The sequence below is a fragment of the Mus caroli genome, unplaced genomic scaffold (assembly GCF_978045245.1).
Source record: "Mus caroli unplaced genomic scaffold, Mus_caroli_1 scaffold_2, whole genome shotgun sequence".
Taxonomy (NCBI): domain Eukaryota; kingdom Metazoa; phylum Chordata; class Mammalia; order Rodentia; family Muridae; genus Mus; species Mus caroli.
This window is the reverse complement of record NW_028227257.1, coordinates 26,809,521-26,836,393: the sequence shown is the minus strand read 5'-3', so window position 1 is coordinate 26,836,393 and position 26,873 is coordinate 26,809,521. Positions and strand designations below refer to the sequence as shown.

Here is a 26,873-nt window from a genome sequence, read left to right as displayed (position 1 = left end):
TAAACTGTGTTTCATGTGCCTTTTATACATGTATGAAATGCAACATATATCATTGTACCTAACTCATATTTGCTCCTTTTCTATTACCCACCTTTTTGGTTTTTCTGAGACAGGGTTTCCCTGTGTTGCCCTGGTTGTCTTAGAACTGGCTCTGTAGACCAGGCTGGCCTCTAAATCATAGGCATCCACCTGCCTCTGCCTCCTGAGTGCTGGGATTAAAGACGTGTGCCAGCACCTCGCACCTTTTTAAAAAATGTTTATTTTATATATATAATATCTTATCATATATATATATATATATATATATATATATATACACTGTAGCTGACTTCAGACACACCAGAAGAGGGCATGGCATTCCAGTACAGATGGCTGTGAGCTACCATGTGGTTTCTGGGAACTCAGGACCTCTGGAAGAGCAGTTAGTGCTCCTAACCACTGAGCCATCTCACCAGCCCCATTTTTTTTTTTTTTTTTGATATGCTTTTTTTTTGAGACAAAATCTTCCTATGGAGCCCTGATAGGCTGGGAACTTTCCCTGCACACCAGCCTGGCTTGAGGCTTAGAATGCACATAGATTCATTCTGTTTCTGCCTCCTGAATGTTGGGATTAAAGACCTGGGCTACCACACTGGGTTTATTGTAGGAAATACATTCATAGACATGGAGAGAATAATCTTTAAAAACTAAAACATTTCCTTCCATGACTTTCGGGAGGCCTAAGACTCAGTCTACTGTTTTAATATACTTGAATGGGGCTTCTCACTTCATCTAGTTTCTAGACTCTAGTGCCAATTCTTCCAATTAAGTAGGAACAAGCTTAGCATGATGAAATAATTCTGAAATCCCTGTGGTTGGGACGTGGGGAGGCAGAAGTTTAAAAGTCAGCAATAGTTTAAAAGTCATCCTCAGTTACACTGAGGAATCAGGCAAGCTTGGAATCCAAGTGGCCCTATCACAAACAAAACAAACAAAACCTCACAACCCTATCAATCCCTATACAAAAACCAAATAGGAGCAGAGGATTCTGGGTTTTGTAGTCAAGTCCTTTCAATGCGCCACCCTCCGCGCAAGAGACCACATTTCTCTGAAAGCGCTCTGGCAAGTTATCATCTTGTCCCGCCTCCTAACTTCCGGTATCGCTGAATTTTCTGAGGCCAGTCAGAGGGCAGGGTTTGTTGGCTTCCGGCTCTCTGATTGGTGCGTTCGACCGGGTGTCTGAGTTCAAATTTTCAACCGTACCAGTTGAGTCCGGACGCGGTCGTCAGTCGCTGGACTCCTAGAGTTGGTGCTAGCTGAAACCGGGAAAGTAGCGTGAAGGTGAGGGGAAGCAGTGGTGCGCCGGGGGCCGTTTCTCCAGGGTTTTGAGAGGGCAGGGGAGTCCCCGGGGCGGGGCGGGTCCGGACAGCCTAGACAGCGCGCGGGCTTTGGACGCCGGTGACAGGACTTCGGGGTGAAGTCTCGTCGGCGTTGGTATTCCTGGGAACCCCGGAGCAGAGGCTGCTCCAGGCTGTCAGCCACTAGACGGTAAGGTCTGTTGGTGTAAGCACTGCTCTGCAGTTCCCGCACCAAGCTTATTCATTAAGCGTTCCAAACATTATTTTAGGGAAGGAAGTCGAGGCGCAGTGGGCGGAAATTGCCCTGCCATTAAATATTTTTGGTGGAGGAAAAGAGGTGTGATCACCAACTGCGTTTGTCTGGGATAGCAAAGTAAAATTGTTGTCGTGCCAACACAAATTGAGGTAGAGTTTAATTCCATTTTGATTGTCTTCTGTTTGGAATGTAAGATTCATTTTATTTTCTCCTTATTGCTCGCTCTCTTTGTATCGAGTCACTAGGTGTTTCTGCCCTTTTATCTTCCTTTCTTGGAACGTTTATAGATTGGAGGGGAAGGAAGGATGTGGCCCAGATCATATAGTACTGTGGGTTGGGCTTACACCCAATTTTCCTGATTCGTAGTCACATATAATTTTCTCAATAGCAGCAAGGACTCCCACCAAACTATTTCCTCCTTATGTATGTGTGTGTGTGTGTGTGTGTGTATGTATGTATTTCTGCCTCATTCTTACCTTGTATCTTCACATCTTTTGTCTGTTTTGTTTTTGAGACAGGGTTTCTCTGTGTAGCCCTGGCTGTCCTGGAACTCACTGTAGACCAGGCTGGCCTTGAACTCAGAGATCCGCCTGCCCCTGCCTCCCAAATGCTGGGATTAAAGGCATGTGCCACTACTTCCCACTGTCTTTTTATGAGTACACTGTAGCTGACTTCAGACACACCAGAAGAGGACATTGGATCCCATTACAGATGGTTGTGAACCACCATATGGATACTGGGAATTGAACTCAGGACTTCTGGAAGAGCAAGCAGTCAGTGCTTTTAACCACTGAGCCATCTCTCCAGCCCCACATCCTTTGTCTTTATTTGCCCTTTTCTCATATTAAAAAACAATTAAAGAACTATTTGGTAATATAGTAAAAATATTGGTTTTGCTGTTGTTGTTTTGAGACAGGATCCCTTTACATATTCCTGGCTGTCCTGGAACTCACTGTGTTGCCCAGGCTGGCATCAAACTCACAGAGATCTGCCTGCCTCTGCCTCCCAGGTTCTGGAATTAAAGGTGTGTGTCACAGTGCCTGTTAGCAAGAATATTCTTGTGTGTGGCCTCAGTGTATTTTAACACCTGTCAAGTTGCCCCAGATCATACTGTTTTCTCTTGCTTGGTTTGTGTCTCTACAGTAGTTTCATGTTATCATTTTTAGTTCAAAATTATCGTGGTCTACAGCTAATTGGGCCAAGTAATTGGCCTTTGAGAGTATATTATGTGCTTATGTTAGTTGATTTTAGATTCTGTATACAGATGCATAATGTAATTTTAGATTCTGTATGCATACAGATGCATAATGTATTCAAGGGTTTTCTGGTATGCTTGAAATCAAAATGGTTGATTATTTGTGTGTGTGTGTGTGGGGGGGTATTGGTGTTTGAACCCAGTATCTTGCTCATGGTAGAGAGGGTGGCTGGGGTACTTTGTCCTTGTGTGTGTGTGTGCGCGTGTGTATGATATTGATTACTGTTGAGACAGGGTCTTGTGTAGCCCACATGGGCCTGAAAGAAAGGCTGTTCTTTTTCATAGTTTATTTATTTTATGTGTTTTGCCTACATATATGTCTGCATGAAGGTGTTGGAACTTCTGAAACTGGAGTTACAGGCAGATGAGAACTGCCATGTGGGTGAATTGAACCTGGATCATTTGGAAGAGCAGCCAGTGTTCCTAACCATTGGGCATCTCTCCAGCCTGCATAGGCTGTTCTTGAACTCCTAGTCCTCTTTCCTTCACCACCATACCCAGTGCTAGAGATTGAGCCCAGGGCTTTGTGTATACTAAGCAAAAACTCTACCAGTTTCTATGTTTAAGACAGAATCTGTCTAAGTGATTATGTAGATAAATGCATTGTTTTGGTTTACAAGTATTCTGGCAATTTAGAAGTGGAGATGGATGAGATTTAAAGAGGGAAGGTTGGATTTCTGAAGTGTCTGGGATACAAACTCTCAGAAAGCAGGGTAGACAGGGACAAGAACAACCAGGCTGCATATATGTTGAATTGGATGTCTAGGGAGGCCCTGTCTAAGTTGGCAGCAAAATAGCAAGTGTGAGAAACTAGATCATAGTAATTTTAAGTTTTCTAGTATGCAAATAAAAACATTCCTTGGCCAAGTTTATGCTAATGTGCTCATTAGAACCAAATTCTCATCAGATTATCCTGCTGGCCCAGTTACGTTTGGTCAAAGAAAAGTTTTGTTGAAAAGTCCTTTGTTTCTTGTTCTTGTATCAGGAGAGACTGAATTCTACATTCCCTTTATATTTTTATCCTTTAGCTTTTCTTGGGTCTGTTCTCTACAATATGAGCCTGTACACCCAGCTTCTTTTTCAAAAAAAATTTTTTTTTAACTTTTGGGAGAAGAACAGAGAGGAGAATTTATGTATCCTTTCACAGAGGTGGTGGGGTTTTCTTGTTTGTTTTTGTCTTTGCCATGGTAGCAGTTAGGAAGCAGATCTGAGAATGGTGTGATTGACTAGCCTGAGTTATTACGTAAGATAGATTTGTATTTGAGACAGCCATGTAAAGATTCTGTATAATAGAAAAGTGTTAGTCAGGGCTCTCTAGAGGAACAGAATATTTCACACACACGCACACGCACACACACTCCAGCTAGTCCAGTAATGGTTGTCTACAACTATTGATCCAGTAGTTGTTCAGGCCTCGTGGCTGGATGCATCAACTAGGCTCTAATGGCAGTGAAGGAATGGACTTGCCATTGAGAGCAAGCAGGCAAAGAGAGCAAGCTTTCTTCCATGTCCTTTATATAGGCCCAGATTAATAAATAGGTGGAGCTTCCAACCTCAAAAGATCTGGATTAAAGATGTATTTTCCTATCTCAAGAGATTCCTATTAAAAGCAGGTCTTTCCACTTCAATGATTTAATTAAGGGAAGAAAAAGCCTCACAGGTGTACCTCACTGCTTGGGTTTTAGTTGATTCTAGATACAGTCAAGTTGACAACTAAGAAGAGCCATTTCAAACTGACCCCTTGTCAGCTTGACACACAGCTATATCTATTTATGCTATTCTTTTTTTTTTTTTTTAAAGATTTATTTATTTATTATATGTGAGTACACTGTAGCTGTCTTCAGACACTCCAGAAGAGGGCGCCAGATCTCATTACAGATGGTTGTTAGCCACCATGTGGTTGCTGGGATTTGAACTCTGGACCTTTGGAAGAGCAGTCGGGTGCTCTTACCCACTGCGCCATCTCACCAGCCCTATTTATGCTATTCTTAATTTCTAAATGAAAACAATAACCAGGTCATTATCACACCCTTCATACAACTGCAAATGCATTATAAATGTTAGCCTAGATAGCAGTGTCCCTTGAGGGACATGCTTTTTTTGGGGGGGGGGGGGCGGGGGTGTTGGGTTTTGTTTTGTTTTTTTTGTTTTTTCGAGGCAGGGTTTCTCTGTGTAGTCCTGGCTCTCCTGGAACTCACTCTGTAGACCAGGCTGGCCTTGAACTCAGAAATCCGCCTGCCTCTGTCTCACAAGTGCTGGGGCTAGAGGTGTGGGGTACCACTGCCCGGCTGAGGGACATTCTTTTGGCATCTCATAACTTAAATATGATAACCACTGATATTCTCTTTATTATTTTTTTTTGATGTTACATTGTATGATAAAGAAATCAAGGGAGTGGTGGTGCATGCCTTTGATCCCAGCACTCAGGAGGTGGAGGCAGGCGGATTTCTGAGTTCGAGGTCAGCCTGGTCTACAGAGTGAGTTCCAGGACAGCCAGGGCTATCCAGAGAAACCCTGTCTCGAAAAAAAAAAAAAAAAAAAAATCAAGGAAAAAACACAAATGTCCATAAACATATTCTTAACAAAGTATGACAGGAACACTCACATCAATGTTAATCCTCATTTCTACAACAGGTCACATAGTCTTAGCTGGTATTTGTTTATTTATTTATTTGAGTACGACTGTTGCTATCTTCAGACACACCAGGAGAGGGCATTGGATCCCTTTACAGATAGATGGTTGTGAGCCACCATGTGGTTGCTGGGAATTGAACTCAGGACCTCTGGAAGGGCAGTCACTGTTCTTAACTGCTGAGCCATCTCTCCAGCCCCCTTAGCAGGTATTTATAACTACCTTCCTCTACTACCCATTCTGTATTTTCTCCTCCACCCTCAGCAAGCTCTTGGTCCCTCTCTACCTCCATCCAGGAGCGACCCATACCTGGATTTTTTAAGAATCTGTGCCCTTTATCATCCTGCCTGGATTAGACTGTTTAGTTCCCCATAGGCTTAAATCACAGGACATGGTAGTACCAAGAGACACCCTAAAGCTCTCTTGTACTCCAGACCTAATCTTTCTTACCTCTTCTGTGGAGAAGCAATCCAATTTTCCATTGCTAATCTGGATCAATCACCCCTCCTAACACTGTTATTCCTTTCTTTTACTGTTGGCTTAAGGGCATCAGAAACCCCAAGTGGCCAGGGGGAGAAGTCTGAACTTCTAGTTCAATTGGATGTTTGTTATGGCTCCTGGCAGGAATGTTACCAGCTCTGGAACCAAAACTTTTAGGCCAGCAGACCTTAGGGTCCAGAACAGGAAGCAAAATTTTTCCTAGTGGGTTACTAGCGATGGATAGTGCATGGAATGATTCCCTTTTGAACGCCTTGATTCCTAGACCCATGGATTTTGGCTATGGAAGAAACTACCACACACTGGATGCTGATTCAAATCATGCATTCTGGAGAAATCTGTCTCAGCCCTCCAGGCTGCTGCCACCTAACTGGTGCTGTAATTGTCTTCAAAAGGTCATTCTATCTTTCTATCAGGCCAGCTACTTCAGGATGGTGGGGAACATGGTAAGGGGATCGTGAATTCCACGATTGTGGGCTCACTGCCGCAAGTCTCTGGCTCTGAAATGAGCCAGATCAGCCTCTTTCTCTAGCCATCTGTTATTGTCCAATAGACCCATGAACAAAGTATCCAAGATGGTAGAAAAGGAGGTTATGCACAGGTTAACAGTGTGGATTTCTACTCACCAAGGCTGACATGGGTACAGCTGCTGCTGAATGCCAGATATGCCAACAGCAGAGACCAATACTGAGCCCCAGATGTGCCTGAAGTTCTTCCCATTGTAAAGATTTCCTCTTTCAGGGTTGTTTCAGAAAGGGGTTTTAATGCTATAGTTATCCACTCTGGGTGGTGACTTCATAACATACAGAACCATCAGTAAACCAGCCCATAGTCTTCTCTTTAGAGCACACCCCGTGAGGCTATAGGTAATGCTTGGTAACAGATGGTATTTGTAATGGGAGTAGAAACCATAGGCATTTAAGCAACTTCCTTATGTGTAACTTCCTTATGCCTTTAGGATCTGATCACATACATATTACTTATATTTATTTGATAATAGATGCTGCTGTGCATGTCCTGCTTTATAACTTAGTGAGTTAGATAATACCCAGCTCATGATGGCTAGACCAGGTTACATGGTGGCCCATCATCAAACTTTCAGTTTCCATTAAGGCCCTATAACAGGCAAAGAGCTATCTCTCGACAGAGAATAGTTGTTTGCGGGTGATGGTTGAGTCTTGCTCCAAAATCCCAAAGGTATCTTCTGTGATTCATCTTGTAGAGGTCTGACAAAGGCTCCAAACAGCATCTCCATTTGACATCTTAAGTACCATTGGGTTTGCTAGGTCATATTGTCAAGTGGTAGAGCAGCCTGCACAGCAGCCTGGACATGTTGAAGAGCCTTCTGTCACAGGACCTATTCAAAGCTAGCAAAACTTTGTATTAGGGGCAAGATAACATAACAAAGTGAGGAATTGTCTATCTCCAGAATCCAAATAGGCCCACTAAAGTATTTAAAAGTATTTAAAATACTTTTGGTGGTGAGGGGCCACGTACAATAACTTCTCCTTCACTTAGAAGAAATATCTCTGCATTCCCCACACCACTGGACTCCTAAGAATTTCACTGGGGTAGGCCCTTAAATTTGGTTGTATTTATTTCCCATACTCTGATGTACACATGTTACCATCAAGTCTAAAGTGGTTACTACTTCTTGCTTACTCACTCCAATATTGTTATCTATATAGTGGACAAATGTGATATTTTGTGGGGCAGAGAGACAGTTGTTATTTGTTATGATATCAGGCTGCAGGCTTACTATACCCTTGAAGTAAAACTATAAAGTATTCTGCTGAAATTGTCAACTGAGAGCAAATTACTTCTGGTGGTCCTTATGGATAGGTACTGGGAAAAAGGCATTTGTTAGATCAATAGCTGCATTTCAGCTACTAGAAGATGTGTTAATCTGCTCAAATGATAATATATCTGATATAGCAGCCACAAATGAATCCGTGCTTTATTGAGTTCTTTGTTTCTTTTCTTTCTTGTTTTTTTCCAGACAAATCTATGTGCAGCTCTGACTGTCCTGGAATTTGCTCTGTTAAGGCTGGTCTTAAAATCCTATAGACCCGCCTGCCTCTGCCTCCCAAGTCCTGGGATTAAAGGCGTGTACCACTACTGCCTAGCCATACACAAAATATTTTAAGTTTATTCTTAACCTTTTAAAAATACCTTTCAACTGCTTCCAGGTTCTTCATGAGAAGTGTATGCCAGACTGCAAGAATTCAAGAGACTTGAGAACTTGATTGTGGCTTTGAGCGAGGTTGTAAGAGGTGGACTCAAGAGACAAATTGTGTCAGGTGTGTATCCATGGTGAGTTATACTCAAAGGAATAAGAGAAACGTTAGCATACCAGCTTCATAAATGTTTAAAGAACTTAAATGTATCTTTTTAAGTTAATACATATCTTAGAAAGAAATTCCTTAAGCTTGGAAAAGAAAATGTAAAGCTACCCATTATCATACTTTTTCATACATTTTAGAGAAATTATGGCTGCCTTGTGCTTGTGTTGGATTGAAGCCAGACTTTCACAAATCCTACCACTGAGCTAGTCTTAATTCTCTTCTCTCTCTCTCTCTCTCTCTCTCTCTTTCTTTCTTTTTTCAAGACAGGGTTTCTTTGTGTAGCCCTGGCTGTCCTGGAACTCACTCTGTAGACCAGGCTGTTCTGGAACTCAGAAATCTGCCTGCCTCTGCCTCCCAAGTGCTGGGATTAAAGGAGTGAACCACCACTGCCCAGTTTAGTCTTAAATCTTTTTGTACTTTTAATTTTTATTATTGTTTTATTTTGTACATATTTTTAATCTTATGTATATAGTATTTTGCCTGTATGTATGTCTGTATCTCATGCCTGTTGGGTGCCCATGGAATCCGTGATGTCAGTTCTCTTGGAACTGCAGTTACAGACAGTTGAGTACCACCATGTGGGTGCGGGGAGCCCTACCCAGGTCCTCTGGAAGAGAAGCTCATACTCTTGTTTTGCTTTGTTTGTTTGGAGATGGGGTTTCTCTGTATAGCCCTGGCTGTCCTGGAACTCATTTTGTAGACCAGGCTGGCCTCAAACTCAGAAATCTGCCTGCCTCTGCCTCCCGAGTGCTGGGATTAAAGGCGTGCACCACCATGCCAGGGTTTTTTTAAAAAGATTTATTTATTTAATGTGAGTACACTGTGGCTGTCTTCAGACACACCAGGATCCCATTACAGGTGGCTGTGAGCCACCATGTGGTTGCTAGGAATTGAACTCAGGACCTCTGGATGAGCAGTCAGTGCTCTTAACCGCTGAGCCATCTCTCCAGCTCACAACTTTCTTTTGGTGTTTTGAGAGAGTGTCTCACTATGTAGCCCTGGCTGACTTAGAACTCAGAGATCTGCCTGCCTCCAGAGCTCAGGGATTAAGGGTGAGTGCCACCACTCCTGGCCCCTTTTATACTTTCTGTCTTGACTCAGGGTCTCACACTGTCACCTAGGCTGACTTTGAACCTGCAATCCTCATGTTTCCATCCCCTGAGCAGTTAGTTACAGGTCTGTGCCACCATGTCTAGCTTGACTGACAGAGGTTTTTGTCTAAGACCATATTTCAAGTAAAAAAATGATACTCTAGCTAGGTATGGAAGTGGAGTCATCTCAGACTTGTAACCTCAGATTTAGGAGGTTGAGGCAAGAGAAGCAGAAGTTCTAGGCTAGCTTTGCCCATATATTCACTTCAAGGCTGGTCTGCCTGCCTGCCTGCCTGCCTGCCTGCCTGCCTGCCTGCCTTCCTTCCTTCCTTCCTTCCTTCCTTCCTTCCTTCCTTCCTTCCTTCCTTTCTTTCTCCCGATCCTATCTCAAAAAACCACAACAAAACAAGAACTAAGAACAAACTGTGTTTGGGGGCACATCCTGTAGTCCCAGCTCTTAGGAGGCAGAGGCAGAAGCATTAGGAGTTGAAAGTCATTGTCAGCAACAGATTGGGCAACATGTGATCCTGCCTCAGAGATATGTCAAGGGAGGTGTGGGGAGGGGGGCAAAAAGCCAAGTGAATGTTTATTGTTAATATGACCACACAAAAAAACCAAACAAATACAAGACAGATGTGGTAGTCACACCTTTAATTTCAGCACTTGGAAGAGGCAGAGGCAGGCAGATCTCTGTAAGTTCAAAGCCTGCTTGGTCTTCATAGAGATTTCCAGAACAGCCAGGGCTACATAGATAGACCCTATCTCAAGACAAACTCAAGCAGGGCAGTGATGGCACATGCCTTTAATCCCAGCACTTGGGAGGCAGATGCCAGCGGATTTCTGAGTTCGAGGCCAGAGAGAGTTCCAGGATAGCCAGAACTACACAGAGAAACCCTGTCTCGAAAAAACAACAACAAAATAAGACAAACTCAGTACAGTATGACACTTACAAGGTTTTTGGTGTGGTATGGTGTGTGTGTGTGTGTGTGTGTCTGTCTGTCTGTCTGCCTGCCTGCCTGCCTACCTGCCTGAGTCTGTGTATGCAGGGACATGAGTACAGTGATGTGTGTAGAGGCCAGAGGATAGTTTTAGGAATTGGTTCTCCTTCCACCACAGGCAGGGATTGAACTCAGTTCTGACCACAGCTCCTTTACTCACTGAGCCATCTCCATTGTCCTTGCTTGTTTTTTGAGATAAAGTCTTATAGGCTGGCCTCAAATTTGCTAGGTAGCCTAGGTTGGCCAACAACTGATGGCTATCCTGCTGCTTCAGCAGCCCATGTACTGTGATTCCATTCATAACGACACCATGCCTATCTAGAATTGATAAGCTCGAGAAAGAAATGAGAACATGTTCATTGGCATTCTGGACAGTGGCAAATTAGAACAAGTGTCCAGTGTGTCCTGTGCTGACTTCTGAGTGTTGGGTGGTGAGGGATTGTTTCGGATTTTAAACTGGCCCAATTTTGGAAGCTTCATGGATCTGTTTCTGTAAACAGATCTGATTTCAACATTAGAAGTTAGCAAATGTGGAAACAAAGTCCATTAAACTTTCTTCAGATTTAGTTTGTAAGTTTGATTTATAGTCAAACCTAGATGCAGGATATGTTGCCATTTGCTCACTCTTTCTAATTCCTTATGTACAACAACAACAAAAAAATGAAGATGTTTTCTCTCTGGGTGAGTGAAAATATGTGTTATGTAGTGAGATCACTTACTCAGTGAAGGTGGGAGAGTGTTGGGGGAAATGGCCTGGCCTGGATGAGGAGAGTTTGACTGACGTCTAATGAAGCCCTGACTCGTGTTCACTCTTGATTACCACCCGGTTAGCTAGTGCTTCCTTTCTGTTTCACAGGCTGGGCGCTGGGCGCTGAGCTGCTGGGCCTTCCCTCACTGCTGGCTGTTTAGGGAAGAGCACTAGCCTGCAGTTTCAGGCCTGCTTAGAGTGTGCTCTGTGCAGCTTCCCCACCCCTTCTGAACCTGCACCTTTTGATTTATAGAGCTTGTCAGGGCTAGTTATTTTTGGTTGGAGGATGAGTGAAGAGAGACAAGAGGTGACAAGAGGTAAATTTCAGATGAATGCAGAAAAGGTTACATTGCTTCTGCCATCTTCCTCATGTGTATTTGTCTTCAGTTTTCTTTCTTTTCACCTGTTTCTTCCTCAGGAAAAGTTAGTCATTTTTATTTTTATGTTTTCTCAGACAGGGGCTATCCAGGAACTCATTCTGTAGACCAGTCTAGCCTCAGACTCAGAGATCCTCCTGCCTCTGCTTTTTCAGTGCTGGGATTAAAGGTATGCTATGCACCACCTCTGTCCACCCCAATTGTCTGTTTTTTAAGGAAAAGGATTACACATTTATAAATCATTTCAGTGTTTATTTTGGGAATCAGATGGGTATAAGATATGATAGGTGGTGTTTAATACACAATTTTATAAAGAACTAGTTCATATGTCGCAAATGATTTATGCATAGAATACTGTGTAGGCTTTCTTTAAAGAATATTTCTACTTAATTTTATTTTGTGTGGCTATTTTTGTCTGCATGTATGTATATGTACCATGTGCATGCTAGGTGCCTGTAAGTCTGAAGAAGGCAACAGAACCCCAGGAACTGGAACTAGAGTTAGAGACGATTGTGAGCCACCATGTGGATGCTGGGAATCAACCCTGGACCGGAGAGAGCAGAGAGTTCTCTTAAGCACTGAGCCCCTTTCCCTCCCTCGGGTTCCCTGTAGGATTTTTTGTTAGGCTGGAATCTGCTCATCCCCAGCACTAGCTGGGAAAAGCCCTGCTGCCCTCCTTCTCCCAGCCCTGCCCTCAGAGAAGTTTCTGTCCCAACAGTGCCCGCCCAAGGGCTCAGTTTTTGACCATGTTTGGACACCATTCCAACTCCTAGCTGACACATCATCACTCCTCCCTTCAACTGCATAACCCCCCCTGGCTTTATCCTGGATAAGTCACTTCCATTGTCAGATTAGGTGAACCCACCCCAGAGCTGCCTCCTAAGAAAATTGCCTTTATTTACTTTTAATCTGGTCTGATCTGGCATCACTGAGGAAGAAAAAGTCTATTTTTATTAAAAGCTGGGTTTTTTTCTTTTTATTTATTTAATTTTCATTTTCTTAATTTGTTGTTTAGTCAAGGCTGGCCTTGAACTCAGATCCACTGTGTGTGTTTTCCAGTGCTGGATTAAAGTGCCATCAAGCCCATTTTCTCCTGAGAATATTTGTAGTTTTTCAGGAATCTGCACTGTGGCAATTTCAGATAAGTTTGAAATATGAAGTTAATTCTCTTGTTTGGCAGCTTGATTTGTGTAAGGGAATGTGGTTGATGTATCTGCGTTTTTTCCCCCTTCAGTGAGACCTGTTGACAGAAATTCAATCTTGATTAAGGGTTGCAGGAGGATCCAGTTCCCACCATTCCTGGGGCTCTCAGTTAAACAGCTGCCCTTAGCTTTGACCTGTGCGGTATCCAACTAGGCCCCAGCAGACTTTAATTTTTGCTGTTTTGACAGCCTAGTATTTATTGTTTGTAGTGAGGCAGTGTTATAAAACTGTCTTGATTTAGCAGTTACTTTGCTCTATGTCCTGGTGCCTGCCCCTAACCCACTTCCCCTGTTTATTTTCTCACCAAGCTCAGACCCCAACCCTACTTTTGGTTATCTTCATATACTTTGTCAGGCTTGAACAAGAGGATGAGAGTTCTCAAGGGATAACTGATTCGTATTTGTTAATTTGATTCCATTTTGAGGAGAGACAGGGTGTTTTTATCATTCTTATGTTTTTCTTTGTTGAGACAAAGTCTCACTTTGTAGCCCAGGCTAGCCTAGATGTCAGTATATAGGCCCAGGTTGATCTGAGTCAGTCCTCTTGCCCTAGGTTCTCGAGTGCTGGGATTGCAGTGTGAGACGCCATGCTCAGCTAGTGTGGCAGGGTGGCCTTCTGAGTTGGCCACTCTAGGTAAAAATATATCTTAAAGGGAGCATTTTAAGAAAATAGGCCATTGGGCTGAAGAGATGTCTCAGTGGTTAAAATGGTTGCTGTTTTTACAGAGGATCCAGGTTTAAATCTCAACACCCACATGGTACTTCATAATCACCTGTAACTCTAGTCCCAGGCCATCTGATGCCCTCTTCTTACCTCTGCAGGCACCAGGCACACATGGGGTGCACATACAGACATGCAAGCAAAAAACACTTGTGCAAGTAAAAAAAAAAAAAAAAAGACTGGAGACATGCCTTAGCAGTCATGAGCATTGGCTGCCCTTTCAAAGGTCTTGAGTTCAATTCCCAGCAATCAACTATCTCTAATGGGATCATCATGATGCCCTCTTCTGGCATGCATGAAGACAGAGCACTCATATACATAAAATGCATAAATAAATATTTAAAATATACATAAATACCAGAAAGAGTATGTAATGTTTGGATAAGTCAAGATAGTGGTCAATTTATGAACCACAAAAATGCAAAGTAGAATTTCCAAAAAGCAATTGATTTGAAATTATTGTCAGATTATCAAAAATATTTAACAAAAACTGCAGGAGTTCCAATCTTTTCTGAGTGCAAACTTAGAGGAAAATAAATGCCTAGCTAGCTAGCCTTTTCAATGAAAAGGTAAACATTTATTTTATATAATAATAAAGAACACCAAAGCTTTAGAGTGTGGTCTCTCCTACTGCAGGATTCCCAAGTCCCTCACAAACTCAGCTACTAACACTCACTACTTCTTCATCCATGGATATGGATATATGAATATGTTGCTTTTTCCTCTTTTTTGTTTCTTTGAATTCAGAGGCCCAGACAGGAGGACAGAGGTTAGCCAGAGAAGATCCCCCCTCCAACACAAAGACACAGATGTATACACACACATACACACACAGAGACACAACACACACACATACAGACACACAGCAAAAAATAAAGCATGTGAAAAGGTAGATTTGAATACTTGTCAGGTTTTGTTTTGTTTTTTTACCAGAATTCTTTAGTGGAATCCCTCCCCCTTTATTTTTGTTTTGTTTGTTTTTTGAGACAGGGTTTCTCTGCATAGCCCAAGCTGTCCTGGGACTTTCTCTGTAGATCAGGCTGGCCTTAAATTCAGAGACTGGCCTCTTTCTGTCTACTGAGTGATAGACTGAAAGAGCGAGCCCCACTGTCTGGCTTTTTTGTTTGTCTGTTGTTTTGAGACAAGGTCTCACTGTAGCTCTGGCTGTCCTGGAACTCAGGAACAGACTGACCTTAGATTTTTCTGCCTTGGCCTTGCAAGTGCCACACCTAGCTCGAGTTAGGGTTTGTCCAGAAAGGGATTTAAAACAGATTTAAGCATGGCACTAAGGGTAGGAAAGGGGCTTGAAATGGCCCAGCCATTGACATGGCTGCTTTTTCCGAGGACCTGGGTTTGAAGTCCTAGCATTCACATGGCAGCTCGGTTCCAAATGGATCTCACCACCTTTCCCGGCCTCTGCAGACACTCCATACCCAGACATGCAAGTGAACAAAACACCCAAGCACATAAAAATAAGAATTCATACATAAATAAAAAAGGCAAAAGGAATTTGAGATCTAAGTAAAGGTCAAAAGAGTGCATATCCTAGAGTGATGGCCAGCTTCTCCAGAGAATTGCTGGAATCGAAGTTTTGTGTGGTTGGGGTGTGTTGTGTTCCTGCCTCTTCCTCCCCAGCTCTGCTTGTCTTCATTATAGTCCTGGCTGGGAAGTGTTCCCAGTGACCTCAGTTAGCTATTGAGATCATGGGAATCCAAGATTTTCCCATGTCTTCCAGCATAGTTGTTCAAAGAAGAAAAAAAAAATTTTTTTTTCCAAGCAGAGAAATCCTTAGCTAATTGTGCCCCCCCCTTTTTTTTTAGCTTTGCATGTGTTATTTGGTATGAATTTATATATGGTGTGTGTGTGTGTGTATGTGTCTGTCTGTCTGTCTCTCTGCATAACAAGTTCTAGGCCAATTTGTGCTATGTAAGTCCCCGTCTTTACCCCCCACCCCCACCAGCAACAACAACAAAAAAAGCTGGGTGTCCTGTTTCATACCTTTAATCCCAGCACTCTAGAGGCAGAGGCTAAATGACTGAGTTTTTGAGGGCAGCTTGTTGTAGAGATCAAGTTCCAGGCGAGCCAGGGTGACACAGGACGAGAGATAGTGAGACCCTGTCTTAAAAAACAAAACAAAAAACCCCACAAGGACAAAAACAAACAATGGAACAAATAATAACTCACCAGAAAAAAAAAAAAAAAAAACAAAAGAAAAACAAAAAAAGATAAAACAAATAAGCAAAACAAACAAAAAGCCCATGAATAATGAAGAGAAATGGAGGAGAGTGATGTTAGGGTGGTGGAAGAGAGAAGCCTTCTCCAGGTCAGGAGACTGCAGAGCAAGGGCCAGCCTGCACACAAATGGAGACCTGATCCTCCTAACACTGCAGAGTCCTAGAGTGGGGTGAGGCGTGTCAGGGTGTGCTGCTAGGAGACAGCTCTTTACACGCAGGATAGTGAGCTGTTATTTAATCTCTGGTCTTCAGCTTTCTCCTCTAGGATGAGGACAGTAACTGATGCTTTACAAGGTTGCAGATGAACATTAGAGTTGATAGAGAGTTAGTACATAATACAACCTGCCATCTCTGGGAGTTATTTTTGTTCCTATGTTTGTTTTTAACCACAATTTTAGTATTGTTATGTGGTTTTTGGTAAACCCTAGTTTGTTAATCATTATCTATAAGCTGCAAAAATCAGATGTTACCATCCAGGCATAGTGGCATACTCCCTGAATCCCAACATTCAGGAAGCAGAGGCAGGTAGATCTCTGAGTCTGAGGCTAGTCTGGTTTACATAGTGAGTTCCAGGACAGCCAAGGCTATACAGAAAAAAAAAAAAAAAAAAAAAAAAACCCTGTCTTGAAAAACCAAGATAAAAAAACCCTCAGATGTTACCTACAGTTCCTCACAATTTTAGAGTATCAGTTTCTACTCTAAGTCCTCAACTAGAATGTTGCCATAAAGAGCTAAAGCTATAATGAGTTCAAAGGAAGAAGTTGTATGGTATGTAGAGTATGTGTGATGACGTCATTGTAGAAATCTGTTGTTTGTTAAAACAATTGTTTCTGAGACACTCTAAAACCCAGAAGTACTTTCCACGTGAGTCGTTCACTAAGAAGCTAAGGAAATGCTGGCAAACCACTGGGCAGAAATGAAGGTCAGGTGACTGAGCTCAGAATATGTTGACAGTGGTGTAGTTCAGACATCCAGTATGCAATATGCAACGAATAGAATTGCTGGTGAGATGGCTCAGTGGTTAAGAGCGCCGACTGCTCTTCTAAAGGTCCTGAGTTCAAATCCCAGCAACCACATGGTGGCTCACAACCATCCGTAACGAAATCTGATGCCCTCTTCTGGAATGTCTGAAGACAGTGTACTTACATATAATAAATAAATAAATCTTTAAAAAAAAAAAAAAAAGAATTGCTGGTCATGGGGTTGGGGAGCTGACACACTCCCCCAGTGATGTGATGTTCTTCTGATTTCCACAGTATGCATTAAGACCCCCCAACTCAGCATTTTTACCTCATTAGAATTATTTTAGAGAAAAATAACCAATATGTACAGAATATTAGCTATAAGAATTTCTTCTCAAAGTTTTTTGGTTTTTTGTTTTTGTTTTTTGTTTTCATTTGAGACAGGGTTCTTCTATGTAGCCCAGGCTTTCCTGGAACTTACTCTGTATGTAGATCAGGCTGGCTTTGAATTCACAGAGCCTCCCAAGTGCTGAGATTAAAGGCATGCACCACCACTGCCCAGTTAGAAGTATTTTTAAAGTGGAAATATTGAAAAAAATTCAAAAAAAAAAAGGGTATAAATAATTTCTACACATCATTAGGTAATGGTATATGCTCAAATTTTGGTATATTGCCATGGAGTATTTGTAGAATATATGAAGCAGATTCAAGATGTGCTGGGACTGCAGCTATATCTGACTTTAATGTGTGTTTACTCACTATGTAGCTCTGTCTGGCTTAGAGCTTGTATATATAGACCAGGCTGGCTTTGAACTTGTATAAAGTCATCCTCCTGCCTTTGCCTCCTGGGTGGTGGGATTCTAGGCATAAGCTACCAGACCTTGGGGTGTGTGTGTGTGTGTGTGTGTGTGTGTGTGTGTTTTGAGGGTCTTAATGTAGCTCAGACTAGTCTTAAACTCCCATCCCTTTGACTCTACCTCCTGAGTGGTGCTGGTCTATGCTATTACACCTGGCTCTGGTTTAATTTTTATACAAGCGTTTTTGGTTTAAATGAACATGAATTTTATAAAATTAATTTTTACAGGCATTTAGAGAAAGTTTTTGTGTGTGTGTGTTTCATTTTTGAGTCATGTTTCGCTATATAGCTCTGGCTTGGTCTGGAACTCAGTAAGTAGACTATGCTGGACTCAAACTCCAAAGAGTTTACCTGCTTTTGTCTTCTGTTGTGTGATTAAAGACACGTTTCACCACACCCAGCTTAAAGAAAGTTTAAAAAATATTCTTAGCTGGGTAGTGGTGGTGCATGTCTTTAGTTCCAGCAGTTGGAAGGCAGAGGCAGTCGGATCTCTATAAATTTGAGGCCAACTGGGTCTACAGAGTGAGTTACAGGACAGATCTACACAGAGAAACCCTGTCTTGAAAAAACAAAAGCAAAAAACAAAAAACAAACCTTATTTGTGTTTGTGTATGTGTGCCCTGATACACATACATATGAAGGTTGGAAAATTGCTTGCAGGTGTCAAATCTCTCTTTTCTTGTGGATACCAGAAATGGCACATAGGGTTGTCAGGTATGACTATCCCATGATCCCAAGAGAGGATAACGTTTATGCAAATATTATCGATCTCTACATCCCTTACAAGATACAGAATCCCTTTTCCTCTTATTGAGATAGGGTCTTGCTCTGAATCTTGAGTTTTCCTGTTTCTGCCTTCTGAGTGCTGGGAGTGACAGACATGCCCTGATGCCTATCTCAGTATGCTAGCTAGCACAAACTGCTCACTCAGTAGGCAATTTTTTGTCAGTGAACATGCCATTTAGGCTATTTTTCTGACTGCTGCAGCTATTCTATTACCTGGATAGAAGCAGAGTGAGAGGGTTGCGTTGCTGTTTGCTGCACACAGTGGATGCAGTTTTGCTGGTGTTGGGCATAGCCTGTAGTGCTGACTTGGTCCTTTTACTTACTCTGCTTGATGTCTATAAAGTCATTCTCCTCATGCCTAGGGAAGTTTTGCTTTGTTTTGTTTCTCCCCCCTCAGTGTGAGATTAAAATCACATTCTTATACATGCTAAGTTTGCTTTCCATCACTGAGCTATACCTTCAACTGGGGAATAGAGTTTTCTTAAAATATTTCCAAGGGAAAACTATGTTTCACTCTTCTGTGCATAAGACACTCTGCTAAGCACCCTCATATACACAACTAAGATTAACTTTTGTCTTCAGAATGCACAGTCTGCCAGGATAATCCTTTATGGAGTTACCTGATACCAAGTTGGATGCTCGTTATTCTAGAGAAGATAAAACTCTAACACTGTGGGTTTGGAGATAATCATATGTAATGGGTGGATATTTGCATAGCATTTTCTAGAATTTTAGTTGGACTTGGGTAAAGATTGTTAGGTAGAAAAGCTAATAATGTGTTTTAGAAATTAGGTTATGGGGCAGAGAGTGAGTACCTAGGTGGAAGAAGGCTTAGAAATAAGAAATGGCAGATTGAGGGAAAATGAATAGTGAGTGCCACACCCAGTAGTACATGGCAGACTGAAGTATGCATCAAATTTGTCCTTTTCTTACAATAGGAGAAACGAGGAAAAAGTTTGTACAATTATTTGTCTGTGTGGGTTGCTTGCTTGCTACGTCTATGGAGCTCAGTGGACAACATGCAAGAGTCAGTTTTCTCTCATGCTACCTTGTAGGTTTTGGGGATAAAACTAGGTATTCATGCTTGGTGGCAAGTGCCTTTACCCACTGTGCCATCTCACCAGCCCCAAACTAACTTCTTTCTAAGTCCAAAAACTAGAGCAATCTCCCAGGCAATTAATTTTTAGGTTGATTTCAAAAGGTAAGGTATATTTACGAGATTCCTCTCCTCCCCTCCCCTCCCCTCCCCTTTCCCTGTGTTTTGATTTTTGAGACAGTGTCTCACTATGTAGCCCTAGCTGACCTGGAATTTATTATGTAGACCAGGCTGGTCTTGAACACACAGAGATCCATCTGCCTCTGTTTACTAAGTGCTAGGATTATAAGCATGCAATTGCCATGGCAGCCCCTGGATGATTTTCTGAATTGGAAATATAAAAACCAAAGTATTTTGTAGGAATCAATATTTACTATTGATGTACAACCAATTTTTTGTAACCATTTCTTCCCTCAGAAAACAGTCTATTGAGGAGAGTATTAGAATCCTGGAAAAAGCTTGTTTTTCTGCACTAAGTTGGGGCAATGTCACAAGTCCCGACTACTTACTCTTTCGATGCCCCCACCGACTTTATCAATTTTTCATCTTTGGATGCTGAAGAGGATACTGAAAATATAGACTCATGGTTTGGTAAGTGACACTTTTTCTTTTGTTTGTTTTGGTTTGGGTTTTGGTTTTGTTTTTGTTTTCAAGACCTGATTTCAATGTGTATGTACCTCTGGCCATCCTAGAACTTTTACTCTTTAGACCAGGCTAGCTTTGAATTCAAAGACTCCCCTGCTTATGCCTCCTGAGTATAGGCATTAAAGATGTGCGACACCAACCTGCTGTTTCTCTGCCATTATAAGGGTTAGTGTCTTGCTTGCTGAGGACATTTCAAGAACAAAAGGGCTGGAGGGAAGGCTCAGCAGTTAGGAGCAAACCCACTATGGCAGCTCTCAGGTGTCTATGGCTCCAGTCTCAGAGGATTCAATACCTTCTTCAGGCCTCCACAGCACCAAGTGTGCACATGGTGCACAGATGTGTGTGTGGATAAGACACCCATACACATAAAAAAAATTAATAAAATTAATCAAATTGAAAATTGAGAGTGAGATAAAGTAAATACATTCTCCCATGATTTAATAGAAAAAGCAACTCACTTTTGAACTACAGGAGTCTGCTTATATGTGAAATTAGTTGTTTTCTTTTAAAGATTTATTTATTTTATTTATATGAATACACTGCAGCTGTCTTCAGACACACCAGAAGAGGGCATCAGATCCCATTACAGATGGTTGTGAGCCACCATGTGGTTGCTGGGAATTGATCTCAGGACCTCTGGAAGAGCAGTCAGTGCTCTTAACCACTGAGCCATCTCTCCAGCCCCCTGAAGATTTCTTTTTACAAGTTTTCTCTATGTTCCCAATATCTACAGAAAGGAGATATTAACATAGCAATATTAATGAAATTAAATACAGAGTCTGGGAGAGAAAAAAAATTCTGTACTTTAAAAATCATCTTAGCTGTACTCTTTTTCTTCTTTTCTTTCTGCTTGTCACATCTTGTCACACAGTCATAATCAGAGTGTCCATGCATGCTGTAGTTATTCAGGGACTCCTGAGCTCCTGCAGCCTGTCACAGTGTGCTGTTGCTGGGACAGACTGTTTTTACACCAGCTTTAGTCACAGCAGAATCCAAGATAAAACTTCAGAAAACTTGGTTCTGCTCTACTCTCACACCCCACGCTCTGAATATAAACTGTCCCTTGTCCTTCTAATCTTACAGTTCCTGGGGGCCAAAGCTTCTTCAAGGTCAATGTATTTAAATGGTAGATAAGGACAGATAATGTTGGTGTGGCCCTAACAGTATCTTAACAAAGGTAGGAGTCACTCAGTACAGAATCTGCAGCGTTCCTCTCTGTAGGATGCTGGGTGTGGCAAAGTCTTTGGGGATGGATTTTGCCTCTGTCCTGATGTGTAGTGAATGCACTGTGCTTTCCTTTAGCTGCTGACAGTGCTGGAAGCGGACTTTTCTCCCTTTTGAATGCATGACTCTTCTCTGGTTTGTTTCCTTACTGATTATTGCACAGATGAGAAGGCCAACTTGGAGAACAAGTTTCTTCGCCAAAGCGGAATAGGAGAACCTTTTCAGGGGAAGAATTCCTTGAGAAAAGCCAAACTTCAACAGGGCTCCGTCACACCGTTGAAGGCAGGTAAGGAGAAAAGCTTAGACAGGAGCCTTGAGGGCAGCTGGTGGTGACTAGAGCTGTCACCTGAGGGAATCACCAGAGACTGGAATTGTGGTTTGTTAGCGACATGTGTGAATTCAGTCCCTGGTAAATGTACTCTTTTTCCCAAGACAGGGTCTGTGTGGAGCTCAGGTTGCCCTCAGACTTGTAATCTTCTTGCCCCTGCCTCTCCCAAGATTGTGGGCACCGCCACGCCTAACTATACTTTTCTTTTGACTATGCCTTTAGGATTCATTTGCTTTTTTTTTTTCTCCAGTGCTATGGGTTAAATCTAGGAGTTCATGCTTAACAAGTGCTCTACCAGGGTTATGGAACTATCCTGAGCACTACATTTTATTTTTTTAAGATTTATTTATTATACATAAGTACACTGTAGCTGTCTTCAGACACCCCAGAAGAGGGCATCAGACCTCATTATGGGTGGTTGTGAGCTACCATGTGGTTGCTAGGATTTGAACTCAGGACCTTGGGAAGAGCAGTCAGTGCTCTTACCCACTGAGCCATCTTGCCACCCCCTGAGCACTACATTTTAAAAAGAATTTTGCACAAAGGTTCATGAATAGTGTTATGTTATAATTTTCTCTTGTGATTTTTTTTTTTTCTCTGCTGGTGTTTGTCTTCCTTTTTTCTTTTTGCTTTGAGCATGGCAGCAAATGCTTCCCTACTGGACAGCACTCCAGCCCCCATTTATGTGATTATAAGCACGTAACTTTTATTTTTAAAAAAAATTTTAAATAATTAGTTATATATATATGAATGTAGCCAACTGCTGAGCCATCATCTCTCCATCCCCAGCACATAGCTTTTATAAACAGGCCTTCTGTATAACTTTACCTGAGTTAAGGTTACCATGCATAGGAATAATATTTGTATGTGTGTGATACATATGATCTTCATTTTGAATTTTTTAGTCACACACACATGCTATGCATACCTGCTTACATATATACAAATGTGCATATATATATATATATAATTTCTGATTTTCTTGAGAGTTGAGTACTGATTAGTTTCTATTCATTTAGGGGGCTATTACTTTAATTAAAAATATTTACTGGGGTGCTGAAGAGATGGACCAGTGGTTAAGAGGACTGGCTGCTCTTCCAGAGGACCCAGGGTTCAATTCCCAACACCCACATGGCAGCTCACAACTGTCTCTAACTCCAGTTCCAGTGGATCTGACACCTTCTCACACAGACATACATACAATCAGAACACCAATGCACATAAAATAAAAATAACTCTTAAAAATACATTTTTTGCTTGAATTCATACATGCATATTTTCTTTTTAAAATTAGGTTTTTTGTTTTTAATGTATGAATGTTTTGCTTGCATGTATGTATATGTACCCGTGGAATTCAGAGGAGGCCATCAGAATCCCTGGAGCTAGAGTTACAGATGACTGAACCACAATGTGGGTGCCAAGAATTGAACTCAGATCTTCCCAAAGAACAACAAACCTACCCAACCGCTGAGCCATCTCTTCAGCCCCATATATGATCTAATCAAATCTATCTCCTATCCTCTCCCTTCTGACTTCTCCTCTGTCCCTCCCATTATTATTGCAAGTGTGTGTGTGTGTGTGGTTTACCATGTTTTAAGACAGGGTTTCTCTGTGTAGCCCTGGCTGTCCAGGAACTCTCTTTGTAGACCAGGCTGGCCTCGAACTCAGATCCACTTGCTTCTGCCTCTCAAGTGCTGGGATTAAGGGCATCAGTGTAGGACCATCTACTGGAGCATCCCTGAAGAAAACTGACTTTCACTCTCCCAACAACCATTGGTTGTCAATAGTTCCTTAGGGAAGGTTCTTCATGACCCACCTTCCCATCCATGTTGGGATTTTGTGTGGCTTGATCTTTGTCTTAACCTCTGGTGCATAAAATCCTAGCTATTAGAAGTTCATGTGTGGGCTGGTGAGATGGCTCAGTGGGTAAGAGCACCCGACTGCTCTTCCGAAGGTCCAGAGTTCAAATCCCAGCAACCACGTGGTGGCTCACAACCATCCGTAATGAGATCTGGCGCCCTCTTCTGGAGTGTCTGAAGACAGCTACAGTGTACTTATATATAATAAATAAATAAATCTTAAAAAAAAAAAAGAAGTTCATGTGTGTAACTGCTCTGACATAGCTGGATAAATGCTGGTTCACTATAGTCTTTTCACTACCTGTGGCTCTCTCTACCCTCTTATTCTCTGATCCGTGAGTCTTAGAGGAAGTGGTGTGATGCCCCATTTAGATCTGAACAATCTACAATCTCTTATGCTCTACACAATGATCAGTTTTAACTCTCTGTGTTAATTGTCATATACTGCAAAAAAGAACCTCTCTGAGTTGTAGGTGAGGCAGTAACCTATGGATATAAAGATCAATAGAGGGCAATTAAATCCAATGTCCATTTAGCAGAATAGTAATATAGTAGTAGGTTCTCTCAAGAACTCATGGCCTCCCTAGCCCCAAGTTCTTGGACCTGCTAATGGTGCCAGGTGTGAGTTCCATGTTCTGGGTGGACTTTAAATCCAATCAGAAAGTGGCTGGTTACTCTCAGAACATTTCTGTCACTATTGAAATATGGTGTGTATGTCTTGACAGGGCAATTACTACTGTAGCTGACAGGGTTCACGTCTCAGATAGACTATTGATTGGTTCTTCAGTAGTATACATACACTTTCAGCACTGTGAAAAGTCAACTATAGGACTGGGGCTTTTAGGTTGATAACAACTTGATTTTCTCCATGTTCTATGACTCATGTGTGTGGTGTCTTAGTGTCAAGTTCTGGAGGGAGGCTAAGAACAATGGTAATAGCCTGGACTATGGTGTAGGCAGTTGTCTATGGGGGAATCCACTGACAAAAACTTGAAAAGAAGTAATGTGTATATATGGCTCTGTGCTTTTGATTTGGTAGCTTATGGTGTCTGGGAGAGGTATTGCCCCCTCCTACAGGGTAACTCCATTTAAACTTTCCAATTTTTAAAGTTTTATGTTTATGGGTGTTTTCCTTGCATATGTGTCTGTACATCTTGCTTTCAAAGGCCAGAAGAAGATGTGAGATTCCTGAAGTTACAGATAGTTGTGAGCCATTATGTGGATGCTGGGGATATAAGCTCCGGTCCTCTGGAAGAGATAGCTGTTGAGCTGTCTCAACAGTTAAATAGCTACCATTTAAACTTTTTTTTGTTGATGGTTTTTGAGACAGGGTTTCACTATGTAGCCCTGGCTGTCCTGGAACTCAGGTACCATATAGACTCAGAGATCCTCCTGGTTCTGCTTCCCAAGTGCTGGGAGTAATAATGGTGGGCACTACCACTGCCAAGCTACACTTTTAATAAGTGGCTACTTTAGGATACTTTTGCATTAGTCTGACTAGGTTTTTGGTCTCTTGTAGTTGACAACACTTACCACAAAGAGACAGAAAAGGAAAATCTTCAGAAACAGTCTATCCCATCAAATGATTGTTCTTCCCTGAATGCTAAGAGAGCTGCATCAGGAAATACTCCTGTCCAGCCTCAGAGGTAAGAGTGGGGCACAAAAGTGGATATTACTGGTTCTGCTCAATCAATATAGTAACTCCACAGATTCCTTATGTTACTTCAGTGCTTATGGATTGTAGCTTGCAGGTTTATTTATAGGTAAGTGCTTATAGACACTTAGTTGCTTGGTCAGGGAACATTCATTTCAAAGCCAAGATTCAAACTTGTCAGTCTGACTTTAAAAGCTGTGTATGGATGCAATTGTTTTTCTGATGTCAGTTCTCTTTCTATCTCTTTTTAAATTTTCATTTTTATTTTATGTGTATGGGTATTTTGCTTGCATTTATTTATGTGTGTTATGTACACTCCTGGTGCCTGTGGAGGTCAAAAGGGTGACTCCTGAAACTGGAGTTGCAAATAGTTGTGAGCCCTCATGGATGCTGGGAGTCATTGCTCCGGCCCTCAAATGCCTTTCTTTGTCTTTGTATTACATATAGAATCTTTCTTGTGGTTATGTTTATTTTCGTCTTTTATTGTTCATGCTTAATATTTTGTGGTGCAAGAGTTTAAACCAATCTCAGGTATGCTAAAAGCAAAGCACACTTTCTACTATGGAATTATATATCAGTTCTTGTTTAAAATTCTAAAATTACATATATATATATATATATTTATTTTGTGTGTGTATGACATTGTACACATAGACAGTAGTTGGAGAACTGTGGGAATAGGGACTGGAGAGTTGGGGTGGGGGTTAAATGGAAACAGAGTCCATGATGATGCCCAAGATTCAGACTCTGGAGACCAGCGTCAGAGTGCAGATCTAACTTTATCGTTTACTACACGAGCTTATATTTAGCTTTTTAGTATGGTATGGGTATGTTTATGTATTCAAGGGCAAATTGGGCTGCAACAGGTGTTGTTTAGCAGAATCTGACTCAACGTGTCTCGGATCCTGTCCGTGGGGCCTGTAGAGGAGTGTTCACTCCCCTATGGAGATTTCCATGAAAACAAGGGAAGCAACTACAGCCCTGGCCTTGGCTTGTTAGTGTATGCCAGGAGCCGTGTCAGATCCTACACTGTGTACAGCGGACCAGGACTCCTCAGGAGTCACAGGAGCCTGTGGTGCCTCACTCTCCCTCCCCTTGCTCCCAGGGTTATCTTCACATCCCCTCACAGAGAAGTCAGGTCATGTCTCAGGCCTGGACATAAGCTTTTCTGTCTCCTGAGTCATCTGACTTCCAACCCCATCCTTGCCTTTCATGTTAATGGACAGCTTTTAAAGTAACCAAACAATCACAGAAAGTACATGGTGCTTAGTGGGATCTCGCTTTAAAGAAAAAACTGGTCTGATTAGTTATATTATAACTGCTGATTTGGTTAGATCTGTCACAGCTTTGGCTCCTGGTCATGTGTCTTTTCTTTTTATTCTACTTCTCTTTTCCTGTGTTTTGATCTTAGCCCTCCCACTTTCTCTGTGTTTTGCCCCATCTCCCCTGGGGAGTAAAGAGCTCTTTGCTCCTAGTCCTTCTAGGTGAGAATGTTTAGTATTTTATTTTAACTGTTTTAAATTTGAGACAGGTTCTCTCTGTAGCTATGACTGGCCTGGAACTCAAGGTATAGACTAGCCTAACCTCAAGCCTTGTACCCTTTTTACATCTTTTTGCTTGTTTTGTTTTGTTTTGTTTTTGGTTATTTTGGTTATTTTGTTTTGGTTGTTTCTCTGTGTAGCCCTGGCTGTCCTGGAACTCACTTTGTAGACCAGGTTAGCCTTGAACTCAGAAATCCGCCTGCCTCTGCCTCCCAAGTGCTGGGATCA

At 41.9% G+C, this 26,873-nt stretch overlaps 1 protein-coding gene across 3 annotated transcripts in view; it reads left to right on the top strand.

Moving 5' to 3' along the window:
- Positions 1 to 1,218: 1,218 nt before the first annotated feature.
- Tpx2 (TPX2 microtubule nucleation factor) overlaps positions 1,219 to 26,873 on the top strand; it is a 45,563-nt gene continuing 19,908 nt past the window's right edge. Inside the window, exons 1-5 of one of the 3 annotated variants that reach the window (XM_021152745.3) lie at positions 1,219 to 1,320; positions 8,168 to 8,278; positions 19,812 to 19,985; positions 21,427 to 21,549; positions 24,970 to 25,096. In XM_021152745.3, coding sequence (XP_021008404.1) covers positions 19,880 to 19,985; positions 21,427 to 21,549; positions 24,970 to 25,096 — 356 coding nt within the window. In that variant the 5' untranslated portion in view covers positions 1,219 to 1,320; positions 8,168 to 8,278; positions 19,812 to 19,879. Of the gene's footprint in view, positions 1,321 to 8,167; positions 8,292 to 11,014; positions 11,094 to 19,811; positions 19,986 to 21,426; positions 21,550 to 24,969; positions 25,097 to 26,873 lie in introns of those variants that run through there. The other 2 variants (XM_021152746.3, XM_029469161.2) reach the window with 2 other exon arrangements.